The sequence below is a fragment of the Staurois parvus genome, unplaced genomic scaffold (assembly GCF_062004578.1).
Source record: "Staurois parvus isolate SC_StPar_1 unplaced genomic scaffold, SC_StPar_1.0 ptg000420l, whole genome shotgun sequence".
Lineage (NCBI taxonomy): Eukaryota > Metazoa > Chordata > Amphibia > Anura > Ranidae > Staurois > Staurois parvus.
The window spans coordinates 2,871,669-2,893,091 of NW_028318216.1; the positions used below are offsets into that span (position 1 = coordinate 2,871,669).

Genomic DNA, 21,423 nt, shown 5'->3' on the forward strand with positions numbered 1-21,423 from the left:
CCTTTTGACTCTTTCGGTCAGTTGACTATATCAATCACACCTAAGCTTATCAGACAACATTTTCCTGGTAACTGTATATGTAGTCATAACCTTTGATGCTGTACCTCTCAACTCAGCAAACAAATTACCAACCTCTAGTCACAGAGGCACCAGCTGAGTGGGCACCATCAATTTGTCCTCTTTGAAGCTCTGACTCTGTATTACTAGCAGCACACGCAGTGAATGACGAAAGTGAGGCTTCCCACCTGTTAGCTAGGTGTCTCATCACACAGCGGAAGCAAAAGAATGTCATCACTTCCACTTTCAATGCAATGCATGTCATCACTTTCACATCTGCAAGTCATGTAGTGTTTCCATTTTTTTGTCTATCCCCTGTATATCTCCACTCTCCTCTTAACTTAACAAAAAAAAAAAAACACACAAGCAGTTAATCCATTCCATGGGAGCACAGTCCCACTGCATGGGAAAAAAATGTTTTTTGCTCGGAGTTGGGCAAAACACTTGTGGCAATATTTAAGTATCTGGAAACTGGTAGATGTATGCAGGCTGCCTTTCTTAGGTTTACTATACAGAGTGAAAGATGGAAGAGCTTAGGATGGAGCAAAGGTTTAATATTTTTTTCTATATACAGATGAAAAATGCACACCGAAGATGTAATGTAGCTATAGAAAACTCAATATACCGAAGACATATGCTGAAACAATAAGACTTCAAGAAAAATCTTTAATAATTATTACACAATAAGAAATATAGGACAGAACACCATAGAGTCAATCAGCGACTTATAGCGGGACTGCGGCGGGCATTCTGACACTGGGGGGAACTGACATCCCCAGTGACACCAATACACTGATCAGTGCTAATAAAAAGCACAGGCACTGTACTAATGGCACTTGGTAGGAAGAGGTTAACATGTGGGGCGATCAAAGGGTTAACTGTGTGCTGTTTTACTTTGGGCTGTGTGCTTCACTGTAAGCATACTGCTTTGCATGGCTGTGCTGTGTACAGCCGTGCAAAGCAGCGTGCACAAGCTGACACAGAGGAGAACCGGTTTACAAACAGTCCTCCCCCCGTTGGAAGTGCTTGGCAATCACCGGGCACCAGCGAGCAATCACCGACCGGGACCCGGTGATTGACAGCCGTGAATGGCGGCGCGGGTAGTGCGCACGCCCCCCAGTCAGAAATGCAAAAATCACACATACATTCAAACGTGTGTGTGTGTGTGTATATATATATATATATATATATATATATATATATATATATAGCGCACCCGTGCCACCCTGTAGCAGCATTTCTGCTATAGGACGGATGGGAAGTGGTTAATACTAGGTCAGATGTGGCTGTTGTACATTATAAGAAATGCGCATAAATGTGTGCCTAGTCATTGTTTATTGAAAAAAAAAAAAGAAAAAAGAATCTCATGTTGGAATACACACTAGCTAGCTAATATGCCAGTTAATTGAAACATAATCCAGTAAAACCTACCTGTATGCAATGTTCCTTTGTGGCTGCAGACTGACCGAGCCACTGCATGGCTGATTCAAAGTGTTCCTTTTAAATATGATATAGCGGTTTGTGTAAGTGACCAGCAAGTCGAAACCAAAGTTAAATCCAGTCCATCGCCAACAGTACTGGGAAGGGAAAAAATGTATTTCTTTGAAAACACATTGATATTACGATTGTACATGTTTTTTCATGTGTTTATAGTAGTATGTCCGCACATGCCTATTCAAAAGGCTACCTAATGTCAGAATAGCCGGTAAATAAAAGATGAAAACATTCATATCTTGTAGTGATAGAAAAGCTTACATTCCAAAGTCACTGAAACACTCACACGCTATTATAATTTATATATCCAACATGTTCCATAGTGCAGTACAGAGAACGCTGTATCATTTACAGTTCTGCCCAAGAAATTATGCACTCTAATGTTCCCCCCACAATTAGACTTATCCCTTTATCCCTAATTGTAATGTACAGTTGCAAGAAAAAGTATGTGAACCCCTTGGGATTACGTGGAGTTTTGCATGAATTGGGCATAAAATGTGCTCTGAACGTCATCCAAGTCACAACAATAGAAGAACACAGTCTGCTGAACATAATACTACACAAACATTAGATGTTGCCATGGTTTAATTGCACATAACATGTAAACATTCACAGTGCAGGGAGGAAAAAGTATGTGAGGCCTTAGCTTAATGACTTCTCCCAGAGCTAATTGGAGCCAGGAGTGAGACAACCTTGACTCCAATCAGTGTGATGATATTGGATGTGTTGCTGACAGCTGTCCTGCCCTTAAAAAACACACACCTGTTTTGGGTTTACTGGTTTCAAGAAGCACTGTCAGAAGACCTACGATCAAGAATTGTTGACTTGCATGAAGCTGGAAAGGGTTACAAAAGTATCTCCAAAAGCCTTGATGTTCATGTGTCCACGGTAAGACAGACTGTCTACAAATGGAGAAAGTTTAGCACTGTTGCTACTCTCCCTAGGCGTGGTTGTCCTGTAAAAATGACTGCAAGAGCACAGCGCAGAATGCTGCATGAGGTAAAGAAGAATCCCAGAGTGTCAGCTAAAGACCTACAGAAATCTCTGGCACATGCTAACATTTTTGTTGACACATCTACAATAAGGAAAACATTAAACAAGAATGGCGTACATGGGAGGACACCACGGAGGAAGCCATTGCTGTCCAAAGAGAATATTGCAGCACGTTTGAAGTTTGCAAAAGAGCACCTGGATGTTCCACAGCACTACTGGCAAAATATACTGTGGACAGATGAAATGAAGATTGAGTTGTTTGGGAAGAACACACAACACTATGTGTGGAGAAAAAAAGGTACAGCACATCAACATCAAAACCTCATCCCCACTGTAAAACATGGCGGAGGGAGCATCATGGTTTGGGGCTGCTATGTCGGAAAGAGATGTTATCGTGGATAGAGTGCATAGATTGCCGAAGCCTTCCTTTCTTCCTGCTCATGTCCCTAGGGACGTTATTGCAAGAATTCACTTCTACCACATCGAGGAAGAATTGATGTCCTTCGCGAGAACACATAATCCGTTACCGACACCATACAATGGGATATCCCTTAATGCAGATCTCTCCCAGTATACTATTATTGCTCGCACAAAATGACTCTTTTACAAAGTTGCTTCGCAATCACAATATAAAATACCAATGGGGCTTCCCCACAAAATTGCTAACAACAAGAGATAATCGTTTACCGACTGTCAACTCGGAAGAAGGACTTCAACTAGCGAAGAGATGGGGACTTTTACCTGCGGGAGAGGAGGTGACGGCCGCCAAATCCTCCACTAGGAAAGTTACTTCTGAATGGGACAAAGTGGCAGGTTGATGCAACTTTCTTTTTTTCAGTGGTTACCTTGATAGGGTGCCTCGCTAGTCTAACACCGCAAATAGTTGTCGAGCATAGTTGCTCGCGGTTCCTGGAAATTGCCCCAATAAGTTGAAGTGATTCGGTTCACTTGCATTTATTTGCTATTTGTTTCTATTGTTTTTTCTGTCCTTTTTTCTAAATTTCTCCAACAGAGTACCAGCAACTGCTTTAATCCAGGATTTTCTTTGGAGTACTGAAAGGTTACTGAAACTGGGTCTGTCGATGCATCCAATCCAAGGAGAGCTGGATATTGTGAGTGGCTTCCTTACTGCTGACCATACGGTGTTGCTGATTTTTTTCAGACAACTAGATGGCGAGCTAGTATCATCTACATTATATATTTTAATATGGTACTGAATATTGTGTCTATGAATGCACATGGTCTCAATAGCCCTTTTAAACGCAACATGATTTGGAAAGAGGCACAGAAATTACATGGGGATATGATCTGTGCAAAAGAGACTCATTTCTCTACACTTAAACCTCCACACTGCTTTCATAGATTGTTCCCACAGGTATTCACAGTTAATGCCCCTATGAAGAAGTGTGGGGTTCTGATAGCCGTAAAAAACTAACATTCTCCCTCCACTCTCTGGAGACAGACCGGAGGGGTAGGTTCATAATACTGGTGTGTGAATTAAATAATGTTCTCTACACGATTGTGAACCTATATGCTCCTAATGTGAATCAGATTTCTCTCTTTAATTCCTTGAGGAAGAAAGTAACGGAAATTCAGAAGGGTTTTGTACTATACTGTGGGAACTTTAATGCTGTCATCCACAAGTCTTTGGATGTTTCGGGCCAGTCGCGTGCAGTACGACATTCTTTGGCGTCAACTCTACAGGAATCAAACCTTTATGATCCTTGGAGGTGTTTCCATGACTCTGAGAAAGATTTCACATATTACTCAGCTCCACACAGGTCTTACTCCAGGATCGATTATATTTTAACCGATTTCCAACTTCTGCAACGTGTTACCAATGCATCAATTCACCCTATGACGTGGTCAGACCATGCGCCTATATCTGTCTGCATTGAGGAGTCATTACAATTTTCCCCGGTATCCTTGTGGCGTAATGATACTTCTATGTTTCTTAACCCCGGTATTCGCTCCCAGGTTTCTAAATCTTTGCAGGAGTATTTTGATATTAATACCTCTTCTGATGCAGATATATTCAATGTTTGGTGTGCTCATAAGGCTGTCGGGGAGTGTTAATACAGTTAGCTTCTTGGGAGAAAAAGCATAGGCAACAGGTCTTGTTAGAACTACTATCTAAGATTGCTAAGTTAGAATCCCAACATAAAAGAGGTCTTTCTCCTGGGGTGCTGCAGGAATTGCAGACCAATAGATTAGCTCTTAGGAAAATTCTACTACTTCAACACGAAAAATACCTTAGAAGAGTTAAAACTAATTACTACACCCAAGGTAACAAGGCCGGAACATTTTTGGCCTCCTACATCAACGCTAAAGAGGCCAAAACTAGAATTCCCTCTATGATAGATCCTAACTCTAAGGAAACGGTTTTTCATCCCACTAAAATTGCAGAGGCATTTCGGACCTACTATACTCAATTGTACAATCTCAAAAATGATCCCGATACTCCTCAACCCACTCCTGACCTTATCAATAGCTTTTTTGCCAATCTCTCTCTACCTAAATTGGATCAGTCAAGGCTGGATATTTTAAATCAGCCTATATCAGATACTGAGATTTTGGCCGCAATTAAAGCGCTACCGAAGGGGAAATCGCCTGGGGCAGATGGGTTTGCTGTAGAATACTACCAGGAATTTCAAGACATATTGTTACCCCATATTAGGAAAGAGTTCTTGCAGGCTGTACAAAATGCAACTTTTCCATCAGAGATGCTGAAAGCAATCATAGTCACCCTGCCCAAACCAGGCAAATCTCCAAACTGCTCCCAAAATTTTCATCCAATATCTTTACTTAGTACAGACCTTAAGATTTATGCTAAAATTTTAGCTAGCAGATTATTAACAGTGACTCCTTCCCTTATTCAATCAGACCAGGTAGGGTTCGTTAAAGGTAGGCAAGCAGCAGATGGCACACATAGGGTGATTAATCTAGTGAGGATTTCCAAACTCCGTAAATCTCAAACTGTCTTTTTGGCATTAGATGCCGAAAAGGCTTTCGATAGAGTTCACTGGCAGTATCTCGACTCCACTCTTTCCAATTTTGGTATGTATGGATACATCAAATCGGCCATCACGGCGTTATACACAGTACCTTCCGCACAAGTTTTTACATCTAATGCCTTGTCAGATCCCTTCTTAATCACAAATGGTACCAGACAGGGATGTTCCCTCTCCCCTCTTTGGTGATGGAACCCCTGGCGACTTAAATTAGATTGAATCCCTTGATTTTGGGTATAAAAACAGCAAATGTTTCCCACAAAATTGGCCTGTTTGCAGATGTCATACTTACCATAACAGACCCATTGACTTCGCTGACAGCAATCACTTCTATGCTTAAAATGTTTAGCGACATCTCGTACTATAAACTCAATGTTAATAAATCGTGTGCACTTCCTATAGGGATTCCAAAAGATCTCTCACATTGTCTTAAAAACAAGTTCTTGTACAGCTGGGCCACTAAGCATCTGGAGTATTTGGGTATTCGGGTGTCCTCCCCTTCCTCTAACATGTTTAAAGACAATTACGAAAATCTGCACCAGGTGATCCTCCAGGACTTCTTGACAATTGGAAAGCATGAGCTTTTGTGGATGGGCAGAGTAGCGGCCTTTAAGATTTTGATCCTACCTAAACTTTTATACTATTTTAGAATGATTCTTATATTTTTTCAGCGATAGGTCTAATTTACTAAAATATCTGGAAGGGGCATAGGCCTAGAATCCAGTTTTCAGCTCTCATTAAACATAAATCTAAGGGGGGCATAGGTTTCCCTGTTGTATCTAACTACTATTATGCTGCATTGCTAGATCAACTCCAGCACTGGCTGATCCCCTCCAACAAGCTTTGGGTACAAATAGAGAGAAGCACAGTCCAAGCTGGGGATCTCCAGGCTCTACTAATTGCGAGGACTATTGCAACGAAGCTAATACATACCTACTTTCCTTCTATTACCGCGACATTGAGCGCATGGTTAGTGGGCTTATCTAAATCCACCCCTTCTACCCCTAAGATTAAACTAGACCAGGGGTAGGCAACCTGCGGCTCTCCAGCTGTTGCAGGACTACAAGTTCCATCATGCCTCTGCAAGTCATAGCTGTAACTGTCAGTTTTGTAATCTTTGCAATGCCTCATGGGAAATGTAGTTCCACAACAGCTAGAGAGCCGCAGGTTGCCTACCCCTGAACTAGACATACCACTAACAATTTATGAACATCTTATTCCCAATCTTAATGTAAAACCGTTGAGAGAAGCAGGCTACTTTAAGTTTACTGACATCCATGCCTCACAATTGCGGGGAAATATATACCCATTTTTTCAGATTCGGGACTACCTAGGTGCTAAATTTCAATTTGGGGGTGGAGGTGGATTCTAAGATCTGGAATATTGTATCAAACTCGTCCGGATCAAAAAAAGGCATTTCATGGTTTTATAAATTCTTACAATATGATTCTGATAGCATGTCTGGAGAGGTGGGCGAGGGACTTGGGGAGATCCTTTATGCCTTTAGAGTGGCAAGCGGCCTGGTCCTGTAACATCAGTCTTTAAAAGTGTACTAACCATTGGGATAGCTCCCTTAAGATTCTATACCGTTGTTATCTTACTCCATATAAGCTGTCCAAAATTTACCCCGATGCCTCGCCTTCCTGCTGGAGGGCTTGCGGTGGGGTTGGAAACCTAACACATGTTCTTTGGGACTGTGTGCGTATGCGGGAATTTTGGAAGGAAGTTTTTGCTTTGATTTCTCGGGTGTCGGGAGTACAAACAAGTCTCAATCCACATCTGGCATTATTAAATATTACACCAAACTTATTTCCTGTCCAATGTCGAACAATCATTGCCCACATCTTAATTGCTGCCTGGTTAACTATCACTAAAGTGTGGAAATCTACTACATCACTTCTGATTTCGGCAGTGATTACTAGAGTACACTCCCATTATCTATATGAAAGGTCCTATGCACTTGCGAACCATACTATAAGGGTATTTGATATTAAATGGTTGCGCTGGAACATTTTATTCAAGCTCTCTGACCTCTGAGTGTAAGGTATCATACGGTACGGATATTGAAATTTTACCGAATTCTGTTGGATTTCTTGTTCTATGGTACTTTTTTGTCCTCTCCTTTCTCTCTTTTTCTCTCCTCTATGTTAAATTTTTTTGTTGATTAAATTTCTGTTCGACTGTTCCTGAAATGGATAAAATTCTATTCTCTGGGTACCATATGTGTCTTATGATGAAGCGAAACGTGCATTGCTTTGTACTGAATGTCAATGCTGCAGTGTATCTGCTAACCTTTTCCACATAGATATGTTCCTGATATCAGATAATTGTACGTATTTGCAGAATTCATTATGTATACTTTTGCAAAAATGTGATGCGAGTTTGACTACTGTTACAGTCGTTTATTGTTCGGTTGTCTTGGAAAACGAATAAAAAAAAAAAAAAAGTTGAAAGAAAATTGCTCTTCACAGATGCTCTCCATCCAATCTGACAGAGCTTGAGCTATTTTGCAAAGAAGAATGGGCATAAATTTCACCCTCTAGATGTGCAAAGCTGGTAGACATCCCCAAAAAGACTCGCAGCTGTAATTGCAATGAAAGGTGATTTTCATATAGTTGCAGTGTTGTATGACCGTCCAAATTGTCATTCAAAGTGCGACAGCACTGAAAGCTGAAAATTGGTTAAATTTTTTTTTTTTAACCACTTGTCAGGTTTAATTCCTTTGATCTGCAAACAAATGAACATAATGATAGAAAAGTAACCATATATAACTTTGAATCTTGTTATGGTTTTATTTATAAACCATGATTCAGATTGCTTTTTTTTTTTTTGACAGCTGCCGACACCTTCAGTATATTCTGTATACAGTTATGCCGGCTTTGATTAGCCATCAATTGTTTTTCACTGGGGGGTGTCCCAGAGGCACCACAGAGACACTGGATGTTCTACAAAATGTCCTGTGTACAAATGGCTTTTCTTGGTCTGCAACTAGTTTAACGTTTCAGATTATTACCATAGATCCGTAATCTTATTACACAGGCAGCCAATCACCTGCGAGGAGACGGAGCCGAGTGGCCCCGCGAACATCGAGTGAGGGAGAGGCCGGAGTGAAGAAGGACAGCTGACAGGTAAGTGTGCTGTGCAGATGGTGCTGCTGCAACCAGGTATGCTGGCTGCAGCAGCACCATGCTGGAACAGGGGTCAGCAAGTTAAGTGTCATTGGTGTCAGTGGGAGGAATAGTGCCCCATCATTGGTGTCACGGACACCAACGATGGGGCACTATTCGACCCCCCACTGACACCAATGACGTACTATTCCTCCCACTGACACCAATGTTGGGGCACTATCCTCTTCCCCCACTGACACCAACAGTGGGGCACTATTCCTCCCCCCACTGACACCAACAGTGGGGCACTATTCCTCCCCCCACTGACACTAATGATGGGGCACTATTCCTCCCCCCACTGACAACAACAATGGGGCACTATTCCTCCCCCCACTGACACCAATGATGGGGCACGATTTTTCCCACTGACACCAATGATGGGGCACTATTCCTCCCACTGACACCAATGGTGGGGCACGTTTCTTACCACTGACACCAATGATGGGGCACTATTCCTCCCACTGACACCAATGGTGGGGCACGATTTTTCCCACTGACACCAATGGTGGGGCACGATTTTTCCCACTGACACCAATGATGGGGCACTATTCCTCCCACTGACACCAATGATGGGGCACTATTCCTCCCACTGACACCAATGGTGGGGCACGATTTTTCCCACTGACACCAATGATGGGGCACTATTCCTCCCACTGACACCAATGATGGGGCACGTTTCTTCCCACTGACACCAATGATGGGGCACGTTTCCTCTCACTGACACTAATGATGGGGCACGTTTCTTCCCACTGACACCAATGATGGGGCACTATTCCTCCCACTGACACCAATGGTGGGGCACGATTTTTCCCACTGACACCAATGATGGGGCACTATTCCTCCCACTGACACCAATGGTGGGGCACTATTCCTCCCACTGACACCAATGGTGGGGTACTATTCCTCCCACTGACACCAATGGTGGGGTACTATTCCTCCCACTGACACCAATGGTGGGGCACGTTTTTTCCCACTGACACCAATGATGGGGCACTATTCCACCCACTGACACCAATGATGGGGCACGTTTCTTCCCACTGACACCAATGATGGGGCACGTTTCCTCTCACTGACACCAATGATGGGGCACTATCCCTCCCACTGACACCAATGATGAGGCACTATCCCTCCCACTGACACCAATGATGGGGCACTATCCCTCCCACTAACACCAATGATGGGGCACTATCCCTCCCACTGACACCAATGATGGGGCACTATTTTGCTCCATAAGACACACTTGGGGGAATGTCTGTGCGTCTTATGGAGCGGCTGGCCCAGTATTCCCACCACCGATGTATGTCCGCAGTCTCTGGTCATCTCCTGTACTATGTCCGCATTTGTTCATAGTTTTTTTTTTTTTTTTTAAACTTTAGTCCGGCCCTCCAACGGTCTGAGGGACAGTGAACTGGCCCCCTGTTTAAAAAGTTTGAGGACCCCTGTTCTAGATAGTTGGACAAATTTCTCACTGGGAACCTTGTTTTTAAAATAGCACACAATAGACATCATTTAGCTGTTGCTTTTTATGGGATAGGTCTTTGAGGCCCCATGTAGCTTTGTATACTACAGTGAGGAACAGAAGTATTTGAACACCCTGTGATTTTGCAAGTTCTCCCACTTAGAAATCATGGAGGGGTCTGAAATTCACATTGTAGGTGCATTCCCACTCTGTGAATTCCTGAATTTTTTTTCTTTAATTCTGTCTCTCATTGTATGATTTTTAAAGAATTTGTCTTGCACTGCTGAACATAAGTATTTGAACACCTAAGAAACAGCAAGAATTCTGGCTCTCAAAGACCTGTTACTGTCCACCTCTACTCCACTCAATCTAACTTAGTAGCACCTGTCTGACTGACTGAGGGGTGGACAGGTGTCTTTAAAGAGGTCAGACGCCAACTACTACCATGGGCAAGACCAAAGAGCTGTCAAAAGACACCAGAGACAAAATTGTGGACCTCCTCAAGGCTGGAAAGGGCTACGGGGCAATTGCCCACTCCTCCACACAGATCTCCTCTAGATCTGTCAGGTTTCGGGGCTGTCACTGAGCAACACGGAGTTTCAGCTCCCTCCAAAGATGTTCGATTGGATTTAGGTCTGGAGACTGGCTAGGCCACTCTAGAACCTTGAAATACTTCTTACGGAGCCACTCCTTGGTTATCCTGGCTGTGTGCTTCGGGTCGTTGTCATGTTGGAAGACCCAGACACGAACCATCTTCAATGCTCTGAGGGAAGGGGGTTGTTGCTCAAAATCTCACAATAAATGGCCCCATTTATCCTCTCCTTAATACAGTGCAGTCGTCCTGTCCCCTTCACAGAAAAGCACCCCCAAAGCATGATGTTACCACCCCCATGCTTCACAGTAGGGATGGATTTCTTGGGATGCAACTCATCCTTTTTCCTCCAAACACGACGAGTGAAGTTTAGACCAAAAAGTTCTACTTTGGTCTCATCTGACCAATGAGTTTCTCCCATGCCTCCTCTGGATCATCCAGATGGTCACTGGCAAACTTCAGACGGGCTGGACATGTGATGACTTGAGCAGGGGAACCTTCCGTGCAATGCATGATTTGAAACCATGACGGCGTAGTGTTCTACCGACAGTGACCTTTGAAACTGTGGTCCCAGCTCTCTTCATGTCATTGACCAGCTCCTCCCTTGTAGTTCTGGGCGGATTAGTCACCTTTATTATCATCAGTGATATCCCACAAGGTGAGATCTTGCATGGAGTCCCAGTTCGAGGGAGACTGACAGTCGTCTTTAACCTCTTCCATTTTCTAACAATTGCTCCAACAATTTCATCAAGCTGCTTGGCAATTGCCCCGTAGCCCTTTCCAGCCTTGAGGAGGTCCACAATTTTGTCTCTGGTGTCTTGACAGCTCTCTGGTCTTGCCCATGGTAGTAGTTGGCGTCTGACTGACTGAGGGGTAGACAGGTGTCTTTAAAGAGCTTAGACAGGTGCTACTAAGTTAGATTGAGTGGAGTAGAGGTGGACTTTTTAAAGGCACAGTAACAGGTCTTTGAGAGTCAGAATTCTTGCTGTTTCTTAGGTGTTCAAATACTTATGTTCAGCAGTGCAAGACAAATAAATTCTTTAAAAATCATACAATGTGATTTCCTGAATTTTTTGTTTAAAATTCTGTCTCTCAGAGTGGAAATGCACCTACAATGTGAATTTCAGACCCCTCCATGATTTCTAAGTGGGAGAACTTGCAAAATCGCAGGGTGTTCAAATACTTCTGTTCCTCACTGTATGCTTAATATTGCATGATATAAAAATGCTTTGATTTGTATTAAAGATAACCACTCCCATTCTTTCCCTGTTGAAGCGGGCATTGACCTAAGAAACACGTAAAATCTTTGATTTCCCAGTATTTTTTTTTCCTAATTAAAACAATGCATTATGTAATCACATACACCAAGTTCTATGTATTGGTTATTTGGAGTGCATTGTTGTGCATGAAATATACACTTTTACATACTTTTAAAGTGAAATGATTTAATTTTATATGCAAAATATTTGTTATGAATCAGTACCATAAAAGTTTCTGTCTGTTCTGTACTTGCATACAGTTGTTAGAATAGTCCCTTCTATGCAACATACAAACCTGTGATGGCCCTGGAATTTATTTCACTTCCAAATCCTCAGCTTGAAACATGGAACATTTTCTTCCTTTAATTTTTTTTACACCAACACTCTGATCCACAACCGTGGATTGTGTATCTACCGAATTTAACCACTTATTTGCTGTGTAAATGCAAAATCTGATAAACTTTAGAGCTTATGCAAACGTGCGGGTTGATGTGGCCTGATGTTTTGAGGCTATACAGTGTACAACTCGATGCCAGCATCCTGTCAAAAATCGATAACAGGCTGAAATACCTGGAGACCTGATGCGGATTTGAATGCTACTTGTGTTTAGGTCACTTTGTTTTCAGGGTAGTATGTCCCCAATTTGGAATATCTGCATCCCTGAACGCATACAGCTATAAATCCAGCTGCCATATGCTTTGACCTGACATTATTTTGCCAGACTGCTTGCAGCTGGCTATACACTACAGCATTGCCTCCCATGCAGCCCGCCAAAAATACAAGTTTTTAATGCAGTATGGACCAATCTTCCTGTGTGCATAAGCTCTGACAACGTACAGGACAGGACTTTCAGGTCTATAAAACTTTTGAGTTCTGCACTGCAAAAAACTGTAACCCTACCTTATTTTGTACAATTCAGTGCAGTCTAGCAATATGCATTCATGCAGAGGTCTTTAGAGACAGTACAATTACAATGAAAAAGATGGGCAGGAGCCTAAAAAGCAGAAAATTGCCCACATATTGGTTAGTATTGACTTTCTTTAAGAAGTGTAATTTACTTCCTGCATTAAAAGAAAAGAATGATCATTCATGAATGGAATGCAGTCATTATAAGTGGCAGAAGCACTTTATCATCTATGCACGTCAGGATGATGTACCAGTGTGTAAACACTCTTTACTGTCACCCTGTTCTGCCCTCGAGTCCAATCAATATATACAAGCAGCACATGCAGCCTCAGTGGCCTATTTTTGTCAGCGATCTATGTGTTGTCCATTTATCATCTTCATATATTCGATATTCTGATAACTGACCTATAAATACAGACAAAGGAAGACGGCGTGTCCTCCCTAGTCTGTACATTTTCTACCAGCTTCTAAAAAAAGGAGATGCTTTTAATGCTGCCTGAGTAATATTCTTTAAAGAAATTTAACAGATAATGTAACCAAAAAAAAAGTCTTCTAAAAGACCAAGCAGGTAGAACAGTTAGGATGAAGATTACACTCTCCTCTTGACTTAAACTAGCCATTCACTAACAGATTTTCATACACCTACTGTATAAAAATTTTCAGTACATTTGAGGACTTGGCGAATGTCATTTGTAAGCGCTTCAAAATTTTGTTGGCTTTTAACATTCCATTTTGGAATGAATGGACTTTTACGAATAAAAACCACATACAGTGTTAAATATTCGTTTGTTAAAACATTTCCATCATATTCCTTTGAATTTTCTTATCGCTCTGGTCAAAAACAAATGTTGATTTGCCCCAATAATGATTGAAAAATCAAACAAAATTCTACTAGTGTATGGCCAACTTTAGGCTATTAACAATACTGCACTGCAGTAATGTGCATTGCGGTAACATATGTGCATGTGTATTTTGGAGTGCTGTCATTTATGTTGAATGACACCCCAAATAACATGTGTGTTCTAGCACACAGATATATTACCTGCATTTTTATCCAGTGAAAATGAAAAAGGCTGCTTCAACGCAATGCACATGAAATTCAGCCTTGAAGTCTCCGTCTTGGAACTCATCCTTGACACATCAACCTGCATCTGCAGTGTGTTCCAGATCGTAATTCTGAGTGTCTGATGCGACATGAGTTGAAAGCCCTGCTTGCAGGACATCATCTTTTACTGGTTTGACTAAAATATGCACCACTTCACACTTGCTCATTCCCAGAAAAACAATCCAGAGTGGATGACTTTTCAGATTGTGGCTAGGAAGCCACTTTCAGGTGTTCAGAAGATGATCCTGCCACCTTTTGAATGCCTGTTTTCTCCTATGTGGTAATTTTGAAAAGGACTAATATATTGAATATTTGAGTTTGACAGGTAGTGCTGCCTGTTAACTCGACATGCTGTGTTAAATCTGCTGCGGCTGTAATGCAAAGCATTAGATCGGGGATAGGCAGTTGGGGGAAGAGGCCTTACAGAAGCAGTACATACTTCTTTCCTTTGCTCCCCTTCCATGTTATCCATCTTCTGGGACTAGTGAAACTTGGAGCTTACACAAGGCTTTCTTTATCACTCTTGGCAGCTGAACAGAGCAGTGGGGGAGTGAAGGAAAGTCAAGTATATACCATTGGGGGGTTCTTAAAACAAATCTGTTACTCTGCATGGACAAAGCACAGGTTTGTTTAACCCCATCTCTAGCAACATGTGCTCATTTTTCCTTTGTTCCCCCTTCACTCCACCCAGCTTTAGGGACTGAAGAAAATACCCAATATGTTCGGTTATAAGTGACACATGGGACTTTCTCCTAAACTACAATAGAGTGAAAGAGCTTCAATATATCACTGCTGGTGGCTGATCAGAGTGGCAGGGGAACACGGGAAAGGTGAGTATACACTACTGGAAGTAGGGGCATTAAAGTAAACTTGTTACCTTGCAGAGGCAAAGCACAGGCTTGCTTTAGGAACATTACAAATACACAAGGAACAGTTTTCATACCTTGAAAGAAATGTTACCATATTTACATTTACTGCGTAGCGGAGACAATTATTTTTTCATTTCCATTTACATGGCAGTCCACCTGTCAGATACAGCAACTATAAAAATTATTCACTCATGTCGAAGTTTATATTGTGAAAGAGCCTTGAATCATAGTGGATTACATTTTGATTTTTAAAGGTGATCAACAGAAGCAGCTTCTTTCCTTGCTTTAGGACTATAAAACATGAAAAGTTCCAAGAGGGGTAATTACTTTTTATAGGCTGACCACTGAAAGGTTAAAAATCATTCTGAGGCTCCATGCACACTAGCAATTTTTTTAAGCTCTAAAAACGCTGGATAAAAAACGCTGGTAATAGCATTTTTTAGTAGCAGTTTAGGAGCATTTGCGTTTTATTACCATTTTTACAGTTCACGAAAAAAGTGGTTAGGAGCATTTAGCGTTTATTTCCACTGGAAAAATGCTCAAAAAACGCTACAAAAACCAATGTTTTTTCTGATCCTAGCTGCTGAAGCTCAAAAGCGCTAATAGCCTAAAGTAGTGTGCATGAACACATACGATAACACTAGCTTCTAAAAAATGCTAACAGCTTCTAGGAGCTTAAAAAAAAAAATGCTAGTTTGCATGGAGCCTTAGAGTACCTATAAAAAGCTCCCTTTTTCACAACTGAGGAAGTAGTATTCATCAATGAATGGGAATATCGTAAGCAGCTGCAAATTCATGGTAAGGGACTTTGACAGTGGGATATATATATATATATATATATATATATATATATATATATATATATATATATATCTATATCTATATCTATATCTATCTCTCTCTATATATATATATATATCTATCTCTATTTAAACGGTTTCACCGCTCCTCCCCATCTTATGTTTATCCTGTCCCTCTATGTGAGAGAGACAAAAGACGCAGCGCCTCTAAGTGTAAACTGTATAACACATTTAAGAAAAAAGTAAACTTAACAACTCACATTTTGAACACTAAAAACAGGCTCATAGGGTTGAGTTGTGGTATGTCTGTCGCCAGATGAAAATGAGAGAGGAGTGGACCCTAATCGGTCAGCAGGAGGCGCTGCACTGTAAGGCAAGGATGGTGAAGCCCGGCTGGGTCTCCACTATGCCTGGAGCTGTACACGTTGGGCATCTGAGGTCATCTGAGGGGACCAACGCCGGCTGGCATGCTCTTTCATAAGGCAGGGTCGAACAGGAAAGTAGGAGGGGAGGGAGAGAGCCTTATATGGAACGATCGGAATTGACAGACAGAGCCGGAGACGGGGAGCAAGGGGAAGACTGATGACAGGACAGCGGAACGCTGTCTGTCAGCGGGGGACAGAGAATCAAAAACATGGCATTTGGCAATAAATATTACATACAAAAAGACAAATAGGGGGGGGGTTAATAAAGGTTAACGTCGGATCCTCACAATGCATAAGAAGATAACCTTTACAATATGACAATTATGAACAATTTAACTATATATATATATATATATATAAAAAAGGGGGGGTGGGAGGAAATGGGAGAGGGAGAGTGGACATATGTGTACATACATATATGCATGTATACATGCACGTGTATGATATAGTCTCTAATAAAAAGGGACAAAGAGGATCTGCATAATTTATATCAAACTAAAAGAAAATTATGGGAAGGTTTTTTTTTTTATAAAAAAGTGTATATTGATATATGATGTATATGGGGGGATGACCCTGCGTTTTAACAACTATATGGGAGGACCAAGAATAGTATGAAGCAAACTGCATAATAAACTTGAACCATGAAATTACACTTTATATGCGGTGATTGACAGTTATGCAAATGATATGGACAATAAGGTATTTGGATATACAGTGTGATTGTATGTGGATACAGATCTGTGTATGTAAATGATTAAGTCCAAAGTGACTGATATTAACCATCTATATAGACCATCAATATAGAAAAGAATGACTGTAAAGACCAACATAGTCAGAACTACCAGAACACAAATTATCAGTAAAGAGACCTGACCACCCTGGGGTATTGGGGTACCCCAAAAATGATTATTATTCAGGAGTGTAATTATGTAATAGTGGCGATCTCCAGCTCCTCATTGAGGCCAGTAGGGGACACGGTGTTAACGGAATGTATCCAGTATGTCTCTATGTGACCTGTTTAAAGGTTCACTCTTTGGACATGCATAGTACGTCCAAAGAGCTGACCCGGTTAATCGCAAGCTGATGGCTGCTGTAACAGCCGTTAGCTTGTTTGGTTTTTGTTTAGTTGACTCCCGGCTGTAAAGTGAAGTGGCAGCTCCATAGCTGCTGAACACTTTCACAGAGCCGCCAGAGCGGTGCCCCCATCCTCCCATGGTTTCCGGAATCTCCCACTCTTACCGGTGCCTGGAAACACAACCGCTAGCTAGGGGTGGGAGAGCACTGTGAGACTGAGGCAAATCCATGCCTCGATCTAACATGCAAACAATGAAACCGGAAGTGATGTCACTTCTGGTTTCAGATGCCCCACTAACTGGCCAGTACAGCCAGGAGACACATCTAACCAAGCCATCTGTGCTTGGTTAGATGGTGTGAAGGGCAGGGGAGACATTGGGGTTTATTAGACCCCTAATGTCTCCATAAAGAGTACCTGTCACCTGCCCAATGCCATCACATAAGGATTTCTTAATTCCTTGATAGCAATCAAGTAAAAATAAATAAAAAGAAATGTATAAAAAATCATAAATTAAAAAAACAAAAACAAAATTGCTTTAACCCCCATTGCCTCACACACCTGCATAAAAGCTAGCTCGGGGTGTGCACACGTATGTAAGCCACAGTCACACCAGACATGAGACAAATCGCTGCGACTGTCAGCGTGAGAATAATTCTAGCACAAGAGCGTCTAGGTAACTCTAAACTGAGCTGTAAAGGCTTTTAAAGTGTTACCTATGGTGATTTTTGGGCACTGCAGTTTTTAGCAATATTGCAGGCGCGCGCAATTTTAAAAAATGGAATATTTGGTCGCCAGGGTCTCTGCTTTCAGAAAATATATAATGTTCTGGGGGTTGAAGTAATTTTATTGCCAAAAATTAAGATCTTTACATGAATGTGAAAAAATGTCTCTGGAGTTAAACTGGTTAATAAAGGACAAGTTCACCTTTTACATTAGCTGGCCCATGCCCAAATACACTATGCCAATTGTTTGATGAAAATGCCATAACTATAGGTTATGAACCTTGGCTGAAATAATGCCAATGTTTAGATTAATATGTCCTGGTTTATATTCAGGAAATGGGCTACAACAAAATTGCCATCAAGGCTCCTATGTCCCCATAAGCGATTATAATTCATAAAAGGGATAATTAATAAAAGTGAAGGAACACAGAGCGTTGCGCATATGTAAAATCAGTCACTGATACACGTGTAGGTGCAGCAGTGAGGCACTGATTGATTGGGAATAATCTGACAGGCTGGTTGTACAGAAATTGATCAGTAGATCTACTTTTGTACAACTAGGGTACCCATACATGGATCGAAATTTGGCGGCTGGACACTACTGAACCAACCAAATTTCGATCCACGTATAGCCAGGTTTATTTTTTCATATTACGAAAGTGAAGACAGCAATTGAATGTATGTTTTAACAAATTTCAAAACGCATTTACAAAGAGGGTATACGTTAATGATTTTCTCTAAACGCTACATGCCCCCATTTGTTAAGTCACAGATCCAAAGAGAAATTGTTTCTCCAATAAAAATGTTATAATCATTGTACAAAGAGCATTCAGAGTGCCATTTTTTAAACGGTTTACACATTTTCCCCAAATATATTTTCAAACCCACTGTGACCTATACATTTCACGAATTCCCTGAGAAAAGCTGAAAAGCTATGCCTTTAAATATCTAAAGTGCCCAGTTAAAATGTCATCTTTCATATACAGCTATTGTTGAAATCTTCATTATGAACCATATGTAGAAGAAAAGCAGGCACAGAACCCACACAGAGAAAAAGAATATCTGTAAGATAAGCAATTGCACATAAATGCATGTTATTTGGAAAAAGAAAAACTAAGTGCTTTCATGATCTTACATCTCCATCCTTCGCAAGTCTCCTGCCACATCGCATGCTGTTGCTCTCTAGTTCATCTTTATTGATCTCTTGAGGGCTACAACAGATAATGGGAATATTGGTTTGTAACACAATAAACGTGTGACATGCTTTGATAAAAATAAATCTGACAGATCTACATCAGCAATGCTTGAAGCCTGAGGAAGTCAGGGAAGACTGAGTGAATGCAACTTAAAGTGTAAACTAAAGGCAAACGCTTTTTTTTTTTTTTTTTAAGTTTTGAATGGAGTGGAGAGGAATTAGAACACCTGTCAGTTTTTATTGCCGTCTGTGTCCCTGTTAGGGAGATTCACACTCTCCATTTGTCCTGTGTACGGTTATCATCGAAAGTGAAAGTAAAAAAAAAAAAAAAGTAATACAAGTAATAGAGGGGAAATCTTCCAATGGGGACACTAGTTCTTGTGCCACCCAGCGACTCCCTCACCTTGGGGGGATTTTGTCTTTAGTTCTACTTTAACCACTTTCCATCCACCTTATAGTAGATTTACTGCTACAGGACGGATTTTATGTGCAAAATCACGTATATAAATGTAATTTTGCACTTCCGCTGTAGGGGGTTAGACACAGCAGAAGTCAATCAACAGGTGCTGGCCAATGGATGAGCGCCAGCACCCATTGATTGATGAGTAAAAGGACACAGCTCTGCCTATGTAAACAAGACAGAGCTGTGTCCTGTCAGTGGCGATCTGCTAGATTTTCTTTCCCTGCAAAGCAGGGAATAAAACCTAGCAGATTGCCTAGTAAATACAGCACACTGCGTACACAAAACACAGTTAACCCTTTAATCGCCCTAGATGTTTAACCCCTTCCCAGCCAGTGTCATTAATACAGTGGTAGTGTATATTTTTAGCACTAATCGCTGTATTAATGTCACTTGTTCCCACAAAGTGACAGTGTCAGACTGTATGCCGCAATATCGCAGACCTTCTATAAATCACCGATTGCCGTCATTCTTAGTATATATAAAAAAAAAAATATGTTATATACACACACCATAGTTTGAAGCCACTATAACTTTTGTGCAAACCAATCAATATACACTTATTGGGAATTTGTTTTACCAAAAAACGTAGCAGAATACATTTTGTCCTAAATTTATGAATAAATTAGACTTGTTTTTACATTTTTGTTATTGGATATGTTTTATACCAGAAAGAAAAAAATAGTTTGTTTTTTTTTTTTTTACAAAACAATTTTTGCGTTTATAGGGCAAAAATAAAAAACCCAGTGATGATTAAATACCACCAAAAGAAAGCTCTATTTTTGGGGAAAAAAAATTATAAAAATGTAATTCATATACAGCATTGCATGACCGCGCAACTGTCAGTTAAAGCAACTCAGTGCCGTATAGCATAAAAAAGTCCTGGTCATGAAGGGGGGGTAAATCCCCCCCTTCATTTGGAGCTCAAGTAGTTAAACATTTGCACTGCTGCTTTTGCTCCAGCAAAACAAGAGCATAAAAAGGCAATTACGTTTTAAAAGACAGGGACAGGTAAGAAAAGCAAAAAGCTAAATTTTAGACCTTTTCAGGTAAACTGCACAGGGTAAGCAAAATTGAGTACTTAAAAATAAGACAATAACAACATTTTGCAATCACAGATGTCATTGAAAACTAGGTAGCCAGCTGCAAACTTTTAGATGGGTGGTAGGTTACAGAGGGCTTTTATGAAACATGTTTGAACACTTTGTAAATAAAGAACCTATTAAACAGCGGCTGCCACTCCTAATAATCACAGCCTATTGCTAAATTTTAGAAGTCCTTACAAATGCTGTGAAATATTCACTCTAAAAAAACATCCTTGATGCTCTTGGCTACCAGATATGATAATTGCCTAGGATGTGCCAGTCAAATGCTAGCAAGAATCTGGTTTATAATATACAGTATATGCAGTTCTTTGTAAAAGGGTTGAAGGCCATTGGTTATTTGTGAAAGGACAACGGTGTTGTAAAGGCAAATATACTGTGCATAGTAAGCTTAGTAACATAGGTAAAGTTTCACTTTCCAAAGAATACCCAATCACTTGCAAGGAAAATAAAAAAAAACAAAAAAAAAAACAAAGCAAAAAAAACAGCATTTTTGCTTACACTTGGAGGATAGAAATCAGTAGTGTTTCCCCTGATTTCAGAGCTTCCCCTCAGATCTAGCGCAACTACACTTGCAGTACACAGACTATTTGCCTTTAGTAATCAACCCCACTGTGTTTGTGAAAGAATCTTCCGCATAGGCAAATACCTGTCTTAGACCAATTGCTAGTTTCATCCAGGGCACCACTTGTGAACCTAAAGTGGAAAGGTAATGCTGTTCAGTGTTTTGT

The 21,423-nt window shown here is 40.9% G+C and overlaps 1 protein-coding gene across 1 annotated transcript in view; it reads right to left on the reverse strand.

Annotated features, from left to right (window-relative positions):
* The window catches only part of GMCL1 (germ cell-less 1, spermatogenesis associated), a 175,771-nt gene that overhangs the window by 20,464 nt on the left and 133,884 nt on the right, over nt 1-21,423 (reverse strand). Inside the window, exons 12-13 of the mRNA XM_089687192.1 lie at nt 19,070-19,145; nt 1,489-1,634 (exon numbers count right to left, since the gene is read on the reverse strand). Of these exons, the coding sequence (XP_089543318.1) occupies nt 1,489-1,634; nt 19,070-19,145 (222 nt within the window). The remainder of the gene's footprint in view (nt 1-1,488; nt 1,635-19,069; nt 19,146-21,423) is intronic.